This window comes from Rhincodon typus, unplaced genomic scaffold, assembly GCF_021869965.1.
Source record: "Rhincodon typus isolate 14 unplaced genomic scaffold, sRhiTyp1.1 hic_rhity00000909, whole genome shotgun sequence".
Classification (NCBI taxonomy): domain Eukaryota; kingdom Metazoa; phylum Chordata; class Chondrichthyes; order Orectolobiformes; family Rhincodontidae; genus Rhincodon; species Rhincodon typus.
Genome location: NW_025966547.1, coordinates 9,662 through 26,299, shown reverse-complemented (window position 1 = coordinate 26,299; position 16,638 = coordinate 9,662). Strand labels below are relative to the sequence as shown.

The 16,638-nt window shown below is 42.1% G+C and overlaps 1 protein-coding gene across 1 annotated transcript in view; it reads right to left on the bottom strand.

Annotated features, from left to right (window-relative positions):
* LOC125481113 overlaps positions 1-16,287 on the bottom strand; it is a 28,087-nt gene extending 11,800 nt beyond the window's left edge. Inside the window, exon 1 of the mRNA XM_048592264.1 lies at positions 15,936-16,287. Within this exon, the coding sequence (XP_048448221.1) occupies positions 15,936-16,287 (352 nt within the window). The remainder of the gene's footprint in view (positions 1-15,935) is intronic.
* Positions 16,288-16,638: the final 351 nt, after the last annotated feature.

Sequence of the window (16,638 nt, the reverse complement as noted above, 5' to 3'; positions counted from 1 at the left end):
AATTGGAATAATGAGCAATGCAAAATAAACTTTGAAAATCAGTGATCACTGTTTTAGTCTTATTTTATTCAAGTGTTATTTCAAAGGATGAGATTTGTGATATACTTTCCATGCAGCTGCTCCAGCTGTATTATGGATATGTTGCCAGCAATCATAGTCATTGAATCATACAGCATGGAAGCTGGCTGTTCAGCACCACGCTCTGCGTGACAAAGTTGCCCCTCAGGTCCCTTTTAAATGTTTCCTCTTTCACCTTAAACCTATCTAGTTTTGGATTCCCCTACCCTCAGATCAAGGATTGTGCATCAATACAACCACTGCTCCAAATTGTATGCAATCTACATTTCTGTAATGCATAATGATCCAGTCTGCACCCTCCAGTTACTATATAACATCAGTAACAACTTGGACAGACTGTCCATTTGGAAAATTTGGAGATTTTCCCTGTGCTTAGTGCAAGATAAGAACCACATGCATATATATCATACATGTATATACTATATATAATACTTTACCTTTAAAAACATTCTATCTTTCATGAAGATGTAATCAAAAAATGAATGAGATTCTAAATGATTGGTCAAGGAGATAGGTTTTAAGAGAAGTGTTTAAAAAAACGGAAGAGGTGAAGTGGTAGGAGAGTTTACACTGTTAATGAAGACAATTAAAGGATCCAAGGGAATTTACTGTAATATGAAACTTAAACTTGAAAATTAAGCAAAATTCGGCATGATAGATTCCAAAAATGCAAATTGCACAGCCACTCATTGGTTCCTGAAATACCGTATCAGGACATCATGCATTTCTCATGCAGTCAGCATGTAAAATCATGTATAAGCTTGAGGTTCTGATGCAACTTCCAGTAATTGTTACATAAACAGTTCCCCTTTCTGAAAAACATTGTATATTGTGCATCATGACATGATTAGAATGATTAAGAATATGATGCCAGTGTTATTTGTCTTGTTGTGTATACTTTCAGTTTAGTAATAACATTTCCAGTGAGAATCTAGGTACCACACAATTCAAAACTGAAATACTACCGCTCTGGGCTCAAAAGACTACTCTCCAGAAACTAGGTGCAGGGCTGGATGAACACAGCAGGCCGAGCAGCATCATAGGAGCAGACCTGCTGTGTTCATCCAGCCCTGCACCTTGTTGTCTCGGATTCTCTAGCATCTGCAGTTCCTACTATCTCTCTCACTCTCCAGAAACTGTTTCCTCTCTCTGGATATTTTCTAATCAATCTGTTCAGAGACGTTATTACACACTTGTTGCACAGGTGGAATGTGAACCCAGGTCACATTAGCGAACAGAACACCTCCACTCAGTTGTCAAGGCAGATCCCGACTTTTTGGCGAATTGCCATTTTAATTCACTACCTTGCTCTCACACACACATTTCTGTCTTGGCCCAATGCAAGCTTGAAGAGCTGTACTTCACCTTCTGATTAGGCGTTCTATATTAGAATTCTTAACTTAACACTGAGTCCAAACCAAAGTCTGCCCTTATACAGTACTTGTTTTGCCAGTATCCGTTGACTTTGCTTTAATATCTTTGTGGAATCCAGACAGATCTGCCTTCTATTCCTCTATTAACACTTACACTGTACCATTACCACTCCCATTGCCTTTTATCCATGTCACCTTTTACCTTTAATCTCTCCTGCCTTTTAACCTATCTTGATCTATCTTTTGCCCTATCTGATCCTCCCTCTTCTTTGACAGCATTATAAAATTCAACACATTTCTACTTCTTTTCAGTTCTAAAGAAGACACTCGAAACATTAAGTTTCTCTGCACGAATGCTGTCAGACCTGTTGACTTTCTCCATTCTATGTGTTTTTATTTCAATACCTGTGAACATACTGCACATGTAGCATCTCCTAACAAGTACAGTGAAGCTAATTTTTTCTATCCTTATTTGTTCTATCAGTACAAGTGTGTTAAATTTCTAACAATGCAAGCTGCTTTCCTGTAATATTTCATACAATATATCATAAGATGTACTGCTTTATGTCAGCAGGAATGTTCAACTACTTTTCCTTTGGGGAACAGCTCCAAATAACCATATCCTGGATAAAAGACATGTTGATTGCTTTTTCTGGAGGTAACTAAGATTGTTTGGTTAAGATTCGCTGCTGCTTTATTTTACTATTTGAGCTGTTCAGTTCCTATTGTGAGATATTTTCAGGTGTTACTGTACTCAGTGCTTCACATAAACAAGTAGCTCTCTTGTGGCTTTATTTACTGGAAGTCAGAATAAGTTGCTCATGCTATTCGTATCTCATGTGTGGTCTTAGTCAGACATGTGGTGCCACGATTTTCTCTGTTGCTGTAAACCCACTGCTCTCCTACCCCTCCTACTGGTTAGCTTCTTCAGCCACGTCGCTTACAGCAACTCGGACATCTCTGGTCATCCTAGGGGTGATTTTAAATATGCATAAGTGAATGAAAGTCAGTTTAAGAGTGATTTGGATATCTAAAAAATGCAAGAAGACAACAAGATAGCAAAAAGGCAACAAGATAGCAAAGAACTTGCTCTCATTTTCTCTAATGCAGCCTTGGTGCAGGAGGAGAGATATTGCTCTACTCAGAAGGCACCAGGAAGCCCTACCCTCCGACAGATACTGTAAAAGCAGTGGGAACAAATTACCATCATAGTTGATGCAAGCCTTGGAGTCCCAAAAGACTTGGATGCAATTTGCAAAATGCTCAATGATGCCACGTGAGTAACACAAGTCAGTGAAGCCAACTTCAAGCACCATATCCCATCAACAATAGCACTAGCTTCACACAATCCTCAGTTTACTTTCCATAAACCCACCAGCCACATTTACTGACTTCTAATGAATCTTTATAAACTATGACTTTACCCTCACACACCTTGCATTGTGGCGAGCCTAACAACCAAGTCTCACAGCCCACACATGTTGCCAGCTACTCAGCCGTGACGTGTGCTTCATCCAAACAGAGTGTATCATACCTGTCAATATACTCTACTGTCTCTTTCAGGATAAAGAGGGCACAGGGGTGCCACATGTGTTCAGACTGATGGACTGTGCTTACTTTCATTAGAATGCCCATGATTGTGTCCTCAGCCAATGCCAGTGTGGAAACCTTCTCACATCCATCTAATGCAAAATCTCTCTCCTTTAAAGCTGTAGCCAACCAAAATGTGCACATCTTGCTATGCTTCGTCCTTTCCCTATCACCCCCATCTGTCTAAAAACGAGGAGGAGCTGGGTTAGGGTAGTAGCCAAGTTACTCTACTCTTGCAAAAAGTACCGGTAAAGGCACGGTGGCTGAACAATCTCCTCAGGACTGTAACCACTCTAACCACTGCCTTTCTCTTTTTGATAATCCAAGACTTTAAAGCGAAGTCGCAGGTAGACAGGGTGGTGAAGAAGGCGTCTGGCATGCTTGCCTTCATTGGTCAGTGCATTGAGTATATGTGTTAGGACATCATCTTGCAGCTGTACAGGACATTGATGAGGCCACTTTTAGAATACTGTCTTCAATTCTGTTCTCCCTCCTATAGGAAAGATTTTGTTAAATTTGAAAGTGCTCTGAAAAGATTTACAAGGATATTGGAGGTTTTGAGTTATAAGGAGAGGCTGAATAGGCTGTGGCTTTTTTGCAGGCTGAAGGGTGAGGTTTGCAACTTTATTGAGGTTTATAAAATCATGAAGGGCATAGAATCCCTACGGTGCTGAAGCAGGCCATTCAGCCCATCTAGTCCACACTGAAGAGCATCCCACACAGACTCACCCAATTACCCTATCCCTGAAACACTGCATTTCCTATGGTTAATCCATCTAGCCTGCACATCCCTGGACATTATGGGCAATTTACCATGGCCAAACCATTTAACCTGGATATCTTTGGACTGTGGGAGGAAACCCACTTAGACATGGAGAGAATAGCCAAGGTCTTTTTCCAAGGGTACAGGAGTCCACGACTAGAAGGCACTGGTTTAAGGTGAGAAGGGAAATATTTAGAAGGGACCTGAGAGGTAACGTTTTCACACAGAGGGTGGTGCATGTATGGAATGAGCTGCCAGAGGAGGTGGTGGAGGCTGGTGCAATTACAACATTTAGAAGGCATCTGGATGGGTACAACAACAGGAAGGGCTTAGAGGAATATGGGCCAAATACTGGCAAATGGGACTAGGTCAGTTTGAGATATCTAGTCGGCATAGATGAGTTGGACTGAAGTGTCTGTTTCCATGCTGTATGACTCTATGACTCTGTAACTGCAACCTAGAGAGACAGTGGTACACAAAAAAGCAGAATATGAATGGGAGAGTGATGATGAAGAAAACCCATTAGTCAATCTCATAATGACATTGCATTTAAGGTTTAGAGGGAGACTTAGAAGTGGGTTCTGCGTGTGGTAAGACAATGGGCATGAGCAGCCAGCAGGCTGGGTAGGGGAAAGGGCAGCACAGGTGCCAACTCTCTGGAAGATGAGGTTACTAAGTTTTGCTGCAGAGGACTCAAAAGTGAGGACTTTGATGGAGTGACATGTTAAAAAAGTTAAGTGGTTTGCATACAGAAATCTTGGTGCATTGGCATGAATCATTGAATCCATACAGTACAGATGAAGGCCATTTCACCCATCTAGTCTGCACGGACCCGCTGAACTTGCAATAACTTTCACGTTGCTTTGTGAAGACCTGGAAGCTCATCCTGTCCATTATGTAACTAATAGCAAACTCCATTGCAACACTCATGCACTCAACTCTGACGCATCATTAATGTTTCAACTTCTGTTGCAGCACAAGTAGAAGACACCCAGTGTCAGAGTGCTGCTGTGGAACTTCACACCAAAGTCATGTGCATTTGGCTGGCAGGCTCAGACTGCTGCCATCATTGCAGTTAAAAGGGGTTTGCAGGATTTTGCATCAGTCCAACAATCTATCCTGAAAGACATCGCTAGAATTACTGAGATACCGCCACAGGAAGTGGAAGTGGTTCGGTGGAACAAAACCTTGTTGTCCTCTCAGGAGGATTGATCCGATCATCACTGCCACTCCACCAGTGCTCATGCCTATCTGCCAGCCAGCCACTCGCTCCAAGCTGTCACCACACATGCCCAAGGAGATACAGTCTAAAGTCAGGCCTTGTGGGCTCCAGAGATGGTCGAGGGCTTTGCGCAAAACCTTCAGCAGTTCCCTTCATTGGAAGTCAGCAGTTTTCTGCAAGTCATGCTGCAGCCACTGGGGTATAACTACACAGGAGAATGCGGAAAAACAAAGCAACGTGAAAGACAGGCATGGACAGAATTCACAAGGGTGGTCGGTTAATTTATTGGACGGAATGTTGAATGATTTTCTTTATAAAGTTAGCTTAGAATGTTTGTTTTGTGGTGGCTTTTATTTCAGCATTATGGCCATCGGGATGATGCAATAATCAATGAATGAGGGATGATAAAGTGCAGGCCTGTTGCTGAATAGGATTTTGGATTTTGTTTTTGGTACTGCAGTGACATAATTCAATTAAAGACAGTCCAGTTGGAAAAGGGTGGTTGATTGCCTCTCCCTGTATCTTCCTCCACAGCTATTTGCCGGATACATGGTGGCAAGGGCTGAGTTCTGACCATGATTAAACTTTACAGGATGCAAGATAAGGCTGAAGCTTTCGCAGCAATCTTCAGCCAGAAGTGCCATGTGGATGATCCATCTCAGCCTCCTCCAGTAGTCCCCAGTATTACAGATTCCAGTCTTCAGCAAATTTGATTCACTCCACATGATATAAAGAAATGGCTGGAGACACTAGATACTGCTAAGGCTATGGGCTCTGACAATATTCTGGCAGTAGTACTGAAGGCCTGTGCTCCAGAACTTGTCGCTCCCCTAGACAAGCTGTTCCAGTACAGTTCCAACACTGGCATCTCCCTGACAATGTGGAAAACTGGCCAGGTATGTCCTGTACATTAAAAAAAGCAGGACAAATCCTACCCTGCCAATTACTGCTCCATCGGTCTACTCTCGATCATCAATAAAGTGTTGGAAAGTGTCATCAACAGTACTATCAAGCAGCACCTGCTCAGAAATAACCGGCTCAGTGACACCCAGTTTGGGTTTCGCCAGAGCCATTCAGCTCCCGACCTCCTGACCTTACAGCCTTGGTTCAAACATGGCCAAAAGTGCTGAATTCCAGTAGTGAGAACGATAGCCCTTGACATCAAGGCTGCATTCAACAAGTGTGGCATCAAAGACCCCAAACAAATCTGGAATCAATGGTTATCAAGGGGCATACTCTCCTGTGGTTGGAGTCATACCTGACACATAGGAAGATGGTTGTGGTTGTTGGTAGTCAGTCATCCCGGCTCCAGGACATCTCTGCAGGAGTTCCTCAGGATAGTATCCTAGACCCAACCATCTTCAGCTACTTCTTCAATGACCTTCTCTCCATCACAAGGTCAAAGTGGGAATGTTTGCCAATGGTTGCACAATGCTCAGCACCATTCACAACTCCTCAGGTACTGAAGCAGTCATGCTCAATTGCTTCAAGATCTGGACAATATCCAGGCTTGGGCTGAAAAGTAGCAAGTAGTGTTCCTGCCATACAAATGCCAGGGTATCACTATCACCAATAAGAGACAATCTAACCACCGCTCCTTGATATTCAATGGTGTTACCATCACTGAATCTTCCACCATCAAGATCCTGGTGGTTATCACTGACCAGAAACTCAACTGGACTCATGACATAAACACAGTGGCTACAAGAGCAGGTCAGAGGCTAGGAATACTGCAGCGAGTAACTCACCTCCTGACTCCCCAAAGCCTGTCCACCATTTACAAGGCACTAGTCAGCATTGTTATGGATTGCCTGAATGAGTGCAGTTCCAACTACACTCATTCAGGACAAAGCAGCCCACTTGATTGGCACCACATCCATATGCATCAACTGCCCCCATCACTGACGCTCCGTAGCAGCAGAGTGTACTATCTACAAGATGCATAGCAGAAATTCACCAACGATCCTCAGAAGCACCTTCCAAACCCACAACCATTTCCATCTAGAAGGACAAGGCAGCAGCTGCATGGAAACGCCACCACTTTCAAGTTCCCCTCCAAACCACTCACTATCGTGACTTTGATATATATCACCACTCCTTCATTGTCGCCAGGTCAAAATCCTGGAATTCCCTCCCTAATGGCATTGTGGGTCAACTCACAGCAGGTGGACTGCAGCAGGTCAGGAAGGCAGCTCACCACCACCTTCTCAAGGGCAACTAGGGATGGGCAATAAATGCTGGCCAGTCAGCGTCATCCACATCCCACAGATGATTATTTAAAAAATGCAGTAAACACAATGAATTATGAGTCACTCACTGGGTAGTACTGCAGAGTGAGACAGTGGAAGCATTTTTTACACACCTTAATGTTGTGCTTAATGACATCTCCTTTGGCTACAGGAGCTTTCTTAAACACATACTTTGCATGTGACAGTGTCTGTTTCCCATCACTAACTGCCCTTTAACTGAATAGCTGGTAAGCCATTTTAGAGAGCAGTTATGAGTCAAGATCTTGCTGCTGGTTTGAAGTCACATGTCGGCCACACAGAATAAGAATGGCAGATTTTCTTCTGTAAAGGACATCAATGAAGCAAATGGGCTTTTATGAAAATTGAAGATAGTTTCACGGTCATCACTACTGAGGCTAGTATGTTATTTAAGATTTATTGATGGAATTTAAATTCTGCTAGATGCCACGGTGGGATTTCAATCCACATCTCCAGAGCATTAGTTTGCCCCTTGGAGACTCTTGTGGTGTGGTGGTAGCATCCCTACCCCTGAGCCAGGAGGTCTGGGTTCAAGTCTCACTTTCTCCAGAGGTGTGTAATAACATCTTTGAACAGGTTGATTAGAAAATATCTTAACCTGGGTGTTTTGATTATTAGTGCAATGACATTCCTGCTACATCACCATCCTCCACACGTACAAAGGTTACGCTGTGGGATCATGAGCTAACCTGTTACCTAGCAGATCCCCTCACCCACCCCACCCCAGTAGCTCAAGGCAGATCAAATGTAAATAGTACACTGAACTGTTACAAAACTAGGGCAATATGATATGTTTAATGTGATCCCTCATCAGCTGGACATTGGAGAAATGGACCCATTCATGTCACTCTGCATCGGTAGATTTGTATACAAGGCTTGCACAGTACATAGTCATTGGCACTCTGCTTTCCCTGCAAAGCTGCAAGCTCAACCTACATGCTTCTCTATGGTAAGACAGGATGTAATGTATAAGCTTTCTTTGCTTACACAACCTCAGTGATTTCCCTTATCTAACAGATAGCAGATTGCAAGATTTTGGAAATATCACCTGTTCCCATGGCAGAAGCCCAATGCAACAATTAAAAAATCCTGAAGGCCAAGATGCCTTTCATAGCCATGAGCAATGCCACCTTTGTCCTGTTCTGAAACTGAAACTGTAGTTATCACTACGACAAGTGGCAGATTTCAGCCAGCACCTCCTTCATGACGTGGAGACATCGCACACTTTGTTTCTCACTGATGCTGAAGTGGAAACGTTGATTCCTAAAGACTCTGTGTGGTCACTGCCTCTTCCTGAAAGCCTTTCTTGTCCCCTTCCCTCATTTAACAGCCTGACCTCCTTTGTGCCCTCCTTTCTCATTCTGCCTGACATGTTGCATGTGTAGGGCTAGAAACAGATAATTAGGAGCTAGTGGTCTGAGCAAGACTCTCGTAGTGCATACTGTACTGCACAACTTTGTGTGACATTTCACAACTTCAACTAGCAGTAAATTCCCAAACAGTTCCACTAACTCAGCAACAGCTGGTAGAAATCAATCACAAACTAACCTGAATGAAGTAGATGATCCCTTTAAATAGCACTGGTTGGCAAGTCCTTCCTGCAAAATCACAAGTGGGGATTAGCTGGACTGTTAAATATGAAAATAGCACTGCTGGAGTCAAGTCAGTGACTGCTGTAACAAACTGCCTTTTTCTACATACTTCCAGCTCGAATCCCCTGCTCCCATGCTAACAATCTATCCAAAATGGACACCAGAAAAGTGCATGTAATGTGTGTACCATTTTGAGTCTGAAAACACACTATGTACCAAATTTTGTGGCCTTTGTTTTTTATACACCTTTTTACTAGTGACACAAATAGTTACTGTGACATTTGCATCAAAAAATAATGAATGTGCCAGGAAGGAATAGGAAATATCAATAACTTATTAAAATATTGCCTATCTCTCCAAACTTTTATTTACTGCAACTGATTCTATCTACTCCAATGCAATAGTCACTGCAGCCTTCTCCTCCTTATGCTTCCTTCAGAAGGTCTAAATTTAGCACTTGAAACTGAAGTGCACAGACTTTTATTTCAACATGGAGTGCTGTAAACTTTATGCCAATGGAGAAGCATAATAAATGGTCTGAAACAGACGTACCTGAGGACTTAAACAAAATATGTAGATGACTGCTGCTCTTTCTCACTCCATCACTACAAATGCTATGGGACACTATTGAGTTTTACTGAGATGAAATCAGCCAAATTCTGGTTTAGTAATACTGTATTCAAAGATCTTCAGTAATGTTTTGACGATTATACAACATGATGCTGCCAGCATATGATTGCAACCCATTATTTAAGTGGCTGAATAACCAAAATTCTCCTTTGATTATAAGCTACAGATCTGGGAAATGTTTTTGATGGGAAAAATGCATTCCACAATTTCATTCATTTTCCATGGAAATCACAAATTAATGCCTTGGCATGAATTGTCTTATCTCTTCCCTCCTTTGTATTAGGAAATTACATTAGTAACCATAGCAATAGTGTTATAAAAATATCTTTATGAGTGTTAAAATGCTCTGGGCACCCAAGTCTGGAAAAACAACGTTTACTCAGTGGAATTTTTTTTTAAATATTGGATTAAATACATTCACTCTTCCATGTCTCTAATTCTTCTCCCTTCTCCATGCCTCATCGTTCCACTTGTTTGCCTTGTGGTTCTACCCATCCATACTTTTTTCTTTATTTTCCTTAGATGTTCTTTGCTCCTTCCTCAAAGGCATTCTGTCTTTGCTGGGACATGATTCAAGTATAACAGTCATCCAACAGTTTCCCGCCCAAACCTGAACTTTTCTCAGTTCATCGTGGACTGCATATTTTCGAAAGGAGTGAATACCAAACAGAAAGCACTATCTCAGCCAGCTGTCCCTTTTTAAACCTATGGATGCCACAGCTATTTCCGACACCCTTACACCCATTGTATATGAACACTCCTTACCTAGCACAAACTATCGATCAAAATTGAGACCTTTCTATCTGTATGGATTAGAGATGGAGATTCTTTTAAACTTCTTTCAAAAATGAATGCTTTTCCCTTCTTGTTCAAGTGGAAAAATATTATTGCACACATTAAAAGCAAAATAAAATACTGTATATGCTTGAAATCTGAGACAAACACCTTAATTTATACCCATTTTACATCTTTTTCTCTTTCACCGTCATTAACAAACCCTTTGTCTTTTGAACTAAGCTTCTACACCATCTGTTCCCTTCGCTCCTCTTCCACCTCTGGCAAAATTATAAGAAAAACATTCTTCAAAGTCTTTCAACTCAGAAGAAGTCATACTGTATGTGAAATGTAAACTCTATTTCTCTCTCCACAGTTACTGCCAGACCTGGTAAGTTGATTTAAACTTCTTGGTTTGTTATCACAAACATTCAGTTGGGTTTACAGTTTTTCAAATGCTATTAAAACACTCCATTTTTAACAACTGGTGGAATCTAAGAAATAGGCAAGTGCTACCAGCACACAAGTGTCAAAACCAATATGTGGGTGCCTCCTCATGTCAATCCTGTCTTTACATTCCAACTGAAAGAACTGACAGCTCAGTCGAGATAAGTCTAGATTTAGTACTTGAAACTGAAATGCACAGATGTCTATTTCAGTACAAAATGCTGCAAGCTTTATGCCAATAGAGAAGCATGATAAGTGGTCTGAAACAGACCTGTCTGAGGACTTAAACAAAAGGTTGTAAAAGGCATGCTGAATGTATCTTCGTGTTCCTTCTTTTCATGGCTGATGAAAAATTCAGAGCTTGGACACCCACATACTGGCAACTACATCATATTCCAACAGTAAATTAAAGGAAATGTGAAAATAATGCCACTATAATTTAATGCAGCAAGCAGTGCCACATTTGCATTAACTGATCATGAGTTGCACCTATTGACTCTGTTTACTCATCTGATTTCCATATCCACTGGGGCAGTTATCAGTACACATTAGTGTAACAAACCAGTAATGTGCTGTGGTGTTTGAAGAGTAAGGTACAGTCTTCAAAAAGCCCTCCTGGTTGAAGGTTATAGCAGCAGGTAAACGGCAGGTTTCTTGGTTTATTCAGTTCAAAGTCACGTACCTTGACTGAATATCCCATGTTTGGTTTTGTGTCATTTATCAAGAACAAACAAAGTTGCAAACAGTCTGGTTCAGCATCAGATGGTTATCAGGAAGAAGGATGGAGTTGGTCAATGGGAGTAAAATCTGCATTGGTGACCAAAGACGACGATGTTGGTCTTCCCTATAATTACAGGAATCTCACTACTGAATGTTGTTTAAATAGTACAGACTATGTAATTTAGAGGCAGTGGAGGGGTACAGTGAGATGCTGTTCAGGTGGAGATGAGTGTGATCAGCATATAGTGGAAACAAATTTCGTGTTTTCAATTGTTGATGTCTAAGAGTAGCAAGTAGATGAGCAATAAGCGGGATTAAGGGTAGGATCTTGAGGGAGCTACAAAATAACTCTATAGGAGTAGGAAGAAAAACCATTGCAGATGATTCTTTGGCTGCAAATAAATAGATAAGAACAGAACCAAACAGGTCCAGTCCCATTATCAAGGGATTAGACAAGGATGGTGCGATCAACCAACAAATATTGCTGATGGATTGGAAAGGACAGGAGGGACAGTTTAGCATTGTTACGGTTACATAGGGCCACCATTTGTGATTTTGATGAGAGTCATTTTGTGTGGGAGGACAGAATAGGTTTGGTGGGGATAGGTTTGAGAGAGAGTCAGGTCTCACAGACAAAGTGAGCTCAGTGAGAGCATCAAAAGAAACGGGAGAGAAACAAGTTTAGGACAAAAAAGAAAGGTTTTTTACAGAAAATCTGGCTCAGTTTTCTGGAAAAAGGAAGGGAAGTGTTAGAAATGGTGCCAATCTTTATGACAAAGAGGTCTATAAACACCTCCTCAACAAGGTGCAGGGCTGGATGAACACAGCAGGCCAAGCAGCATCATAGGAGCAGAAAGGCTGACGTTTCAGGCCTAGACCACACCTCCTATTTATTTTGGGGCTAAGGGTGGAGGCATTTAAGGAAGATTGCGTTTAAAAGCAATGATACTGGAAAAGTTAGCTTTCACAAACCAGAGCAGGACTCAGCTATGCAGTCCCACCAGATCTAACGGTGAATGCTAAGTCATTTACTCGCCATGTCAATTCAAGTTTGTAACCTCATACTTAAAAGAATGGAGATGAGGGCAACATCAAGAAAAATAGCCAAGGTGCAAAAGAGTTGGGCATTTGGGCATTGAAAGTGGAAATAAGGAAGTGGTTGAAAATATTGATGGCCAAAGAGCTACCAAAAAACCTCTCCTAGAGATCCCCACTCTCCGTCACTATAAACTATCACTCCATCTCAAACCTTTTTTCCTCTTCAAAGTCCTTGACCACTCTGTCAGTTTTGAAATGTGTGCCCACCTTTCTCTTTTCCTCCAATTCCATGTTTGGATCCCTCCAATCAAGTTTCCAGCCCCACTGTAGTCCTGAAAAGGCCCTTATTAATGTCACAACTAATACTCCTGCAACTGGGATTGTGATAAACTATAACTCCTTACCCTCTTCCAGCTAATCTGCAATCTTCAACTGAGTTGACCATACCATTCTCTTCCAATGCTTCTCCTCCATCATCCACCTTGATGGACTGTCCTGATTTGGTTCCATTCTCATCTTTCAAATTGCAGAAATGGTTTCCTCTCCCACCTGCACTGATCCACCTGAGGTTCCCCAAAGGTCTAACCTTGTCTCCCCTTTACTTCACACTAATGTGTTACTTCTCAGTAATATCAGCCAAAAATATTACAGATTTCCCATATACTGATGGTACTCAGCTCTATCTCACCCCCAACTCATGGGCCCATCCTCACCATCTCTGATTTGTCCTTCTGCATGTCTGACATAAATAGTAAATGAGCAAAACTATCCTCCAACTAGGTATTGGGAAGACCGAAGACATGGCTGTTGGTCCATGCTATAAACTCTGTTCCCTCATCATCCAACTCTGGCAATTTTATGAAGCAAAGTAAGGCTGTTCGCAATCTTGGTATTGTATTCGACCCCAGATGATTTCCAAACACAGACCCACACGATCAACAAAACTCCCTATTTCTAACACCATAACATCACTCAACTTTGGCCGTGTCGCAGCATGGAGGCTATTGAAACTCTGATGCAACCTTTATTGTCTTTGGATTTGACTATTCCACTATTCTCTTGGTAGCCTTTCAACTTCAATGCGACATAAATTTGTGCTTATTCAAAATTGATGGCATATCTTGTTTCATTCATCATATTTATATGTGCTGTCCTTTAGTGGATCTTAGTCCAACAATGCATCGATTTTAAAATCCTTTCGTTGTCAAATCCTTCTATGGTCTTGCATTTTCTCCTCTCTCTATCCACCTGCAGACCTATATGCTGGTACAATCGCATTGTTCTTTCAATTCTAGCCTCTTGCACATTCTTGATTTTTGTTGCTCCACCAATGACAGCTGTGCTTTCAGCTGCCCATCCAGAATTTCCTGTTTAAGCATTTCTACTTCTTCAAAGATTTTCCTTAGAATTTCTCTATTTGATGCAGTTTCTCGTCATCTGTTCTCAAATCTGTTTCTGTGACTTAGTGGTTTTACTGATATCCTTCTTGTCAAGTGCCTTGGGATATTAGACTGTGTTAAATGCAAGACACAAATGTAAGTTGTTGTTGAAAAACACTGGCAAAATAGTTGATTAGAAGCCAGAGTAAAGATTTGCTCATCTGTACTGTGCTTTAATGAAACCACACCATGAATACAGCATACAAACACAGTTCTGGTCACCAAAATTCAAGGGAGTTCAAACACTTGGAGGTAGTACAGTGTAGAGCACAGCCACAAAGCTAATCATTAACTTTAGAGCTTAACAGGAAAGAGAAAAGAAATTCATTCTTAGCAGCTCACAAAGATGGTCTCTGAAACAACATTGTGAGTTATATAGGATAGACAGAAATTATACTGTGTAACCACTGACTTCATTCCTCTCCCTTGCAGCTGTCTAAAGCTGAATCTGACTGCTTTGATCGTGTCCTATCTAACCTGGAAATTGACTTCTCCAACCACATACCAGCAATATCTCTAAGTCTGCCTACTTTTACTGTTATAACATTACCTGACTGTGCCTCTGCCTCAGCTGCCAAAACTCTCATCTACGCCTTCTTTATCTCCAGATTTGGATTTCCCAACATATTATTTCCCAACCAATGATCTAACCTCCATACTCAGGCCATTCAAATCTCACATTCATCTATCAACCATGAGCTCATGTTGGCTGCTGACTGCACAATGGCTAGATTTAAAAACTTTCATACTCATTTTCAAAGCCCAATAGGGAAATGTCTGGCAATGGTTTGGCTTTTCCCTGTAATCTCTTCTATTCCTCCAGGATCTCTGTGCTTTTGTAATTCCAACCACTTACGCATTCAGATTTTATATGTTTCAACATTGGCAGCCATGTTTTCAGTGTTTGCGCTCCAAATTCCAGAGGTTTCTTTCAAAGCTTTCTCCCTTCTCTTTCCTCCTTGAAGCTAATCTCTTTGTTTAAGGTTTTGAGCATTTGTGGCATCTTATTGGTTTGGTGTAATAGCCTGTTTGAGAACATTTCTCTAAAATACTTTGGGACATTTAACCGTGTTACCTTGTTCATAAAAGGAACAAGAACGAAAGGGCATAGATTTAAAGTGAGGTGCTATAAAAGAGTGTTTTATTTAAAAAATGTTTGGGTATGAAATGCACTGCCTGGAAATATGGTAGAGGTAGGTTCAACTGAGGTTTTTAAGATGGCATTGATGAATATTTATATAGAAATAATGTGCGAGGGTATGGGGGGAAAGCAGGAGACTGCCAAAAAATAATGATGCTCATTTGACCAAACCCTGCAGGCACGATGGGCTGAATGGCCTCATGTTGTATGAGAACAACTCTGTGACTGCATTTCCAAGTTCCATTACCACTCTTTGGAATGTGCTCCAACTCTCTGAATCCTCAGTTCAGCCAAAGGGTCACTGGACTCGAAACATTAACTCTTTTTTTGCTCCATGACCTGCTGATTTTCTCCAGCACTTCCTGATTTTTGTCCCTGAATCCTGTGTTTTTTCATTTCTTTTGATAATTTGGTGAATAGTTGAAATGTCCCTCAATAAGATCACTAGCATTGAGTTAATTAATGATCCTAAGCAGTTAAAAAAAAGTGGACTTTATACCAAGCTTTCATACTCATTAATTCTTTCTGGATGAGTAAGAATCGCCAGAGCAGCACAAAACATGGGATGTTGTGCCAGTTAGATCTTTCTACAACTCTCACACCGACCTTTTTTCGCCTAAAATGAGGTGATACAAAATGTCAACGGCGCTGAGGGTATTAAGGCAGGTTTTCACTGAACCAAAACATTTCTGACTTGGACAGCCTTCAGCTAAGGTATTGAGTTGAATTACAGCTTTGATGATAGCCTCAACCACAGGGAGGGGAAGAAACCCCAGATGTGAACAGATGACATTGCAAAAGAAAATTGCAACTTTTATATATATATATATATAAAAACAACCTGGTCTGGAGGACATTTACCTTGGGAGATGGAGAGGGGAAAGAAAGAGACAAAGCATTTTGAAAATGGCAAGAATGCTCCTCCTGTGGAAGTTACCTCTTCAACAACTCCCTCTGATGATGGAACCACAACGCGATCCGGTTTTTCAGTTCGCTTTGGACCGGTATAAACCTGCTGAACCCGGCGGCGACCGCCTTCGTGCACGCGCGCCGGGTGCGCGCTCTCGGGGGGATGGGGTGGAAAGGCTGCGGGAAATTTTGGGTGCGGGAGGAGGCACGATGCGCGGCCACCGGCCTCCACAGGTGGGAGAGAGGACGGAGGCGCGCTCCCGAGGCCGGCGGCGGGGTCGCGGGGAAGTGCCCGCGGCCGCATCGCTTACACAAGAGGGAGCGCTCGTCGGGAGGATGCTGGTGCATGTGCACGTGGTATGGGGGCGGGGGTGCGCGCACGCCGGTGTGTGCGCAAAAGACCGGCTGGAGCCGGTATAAAACAGCAGGAAGATGAACAACAAGTAATTTTAGAAGGGGACGGGAGACGATCAAAATCTGGGGAGAGACCAGGGACAGGGAGGAAAGGAAAGGAAAGGAAAGGAGCAGAGCAGAGCAGAAGTGCAGGGTCAGAGCGAGCCGAGGGAAACAGTGAGATCCAGGCTGAACAGGGACCGACCCTCTGCAACTCCCCTGCATTCACCAGCCCTTCCAAAATTCAGCCGAGAGGAGCAAC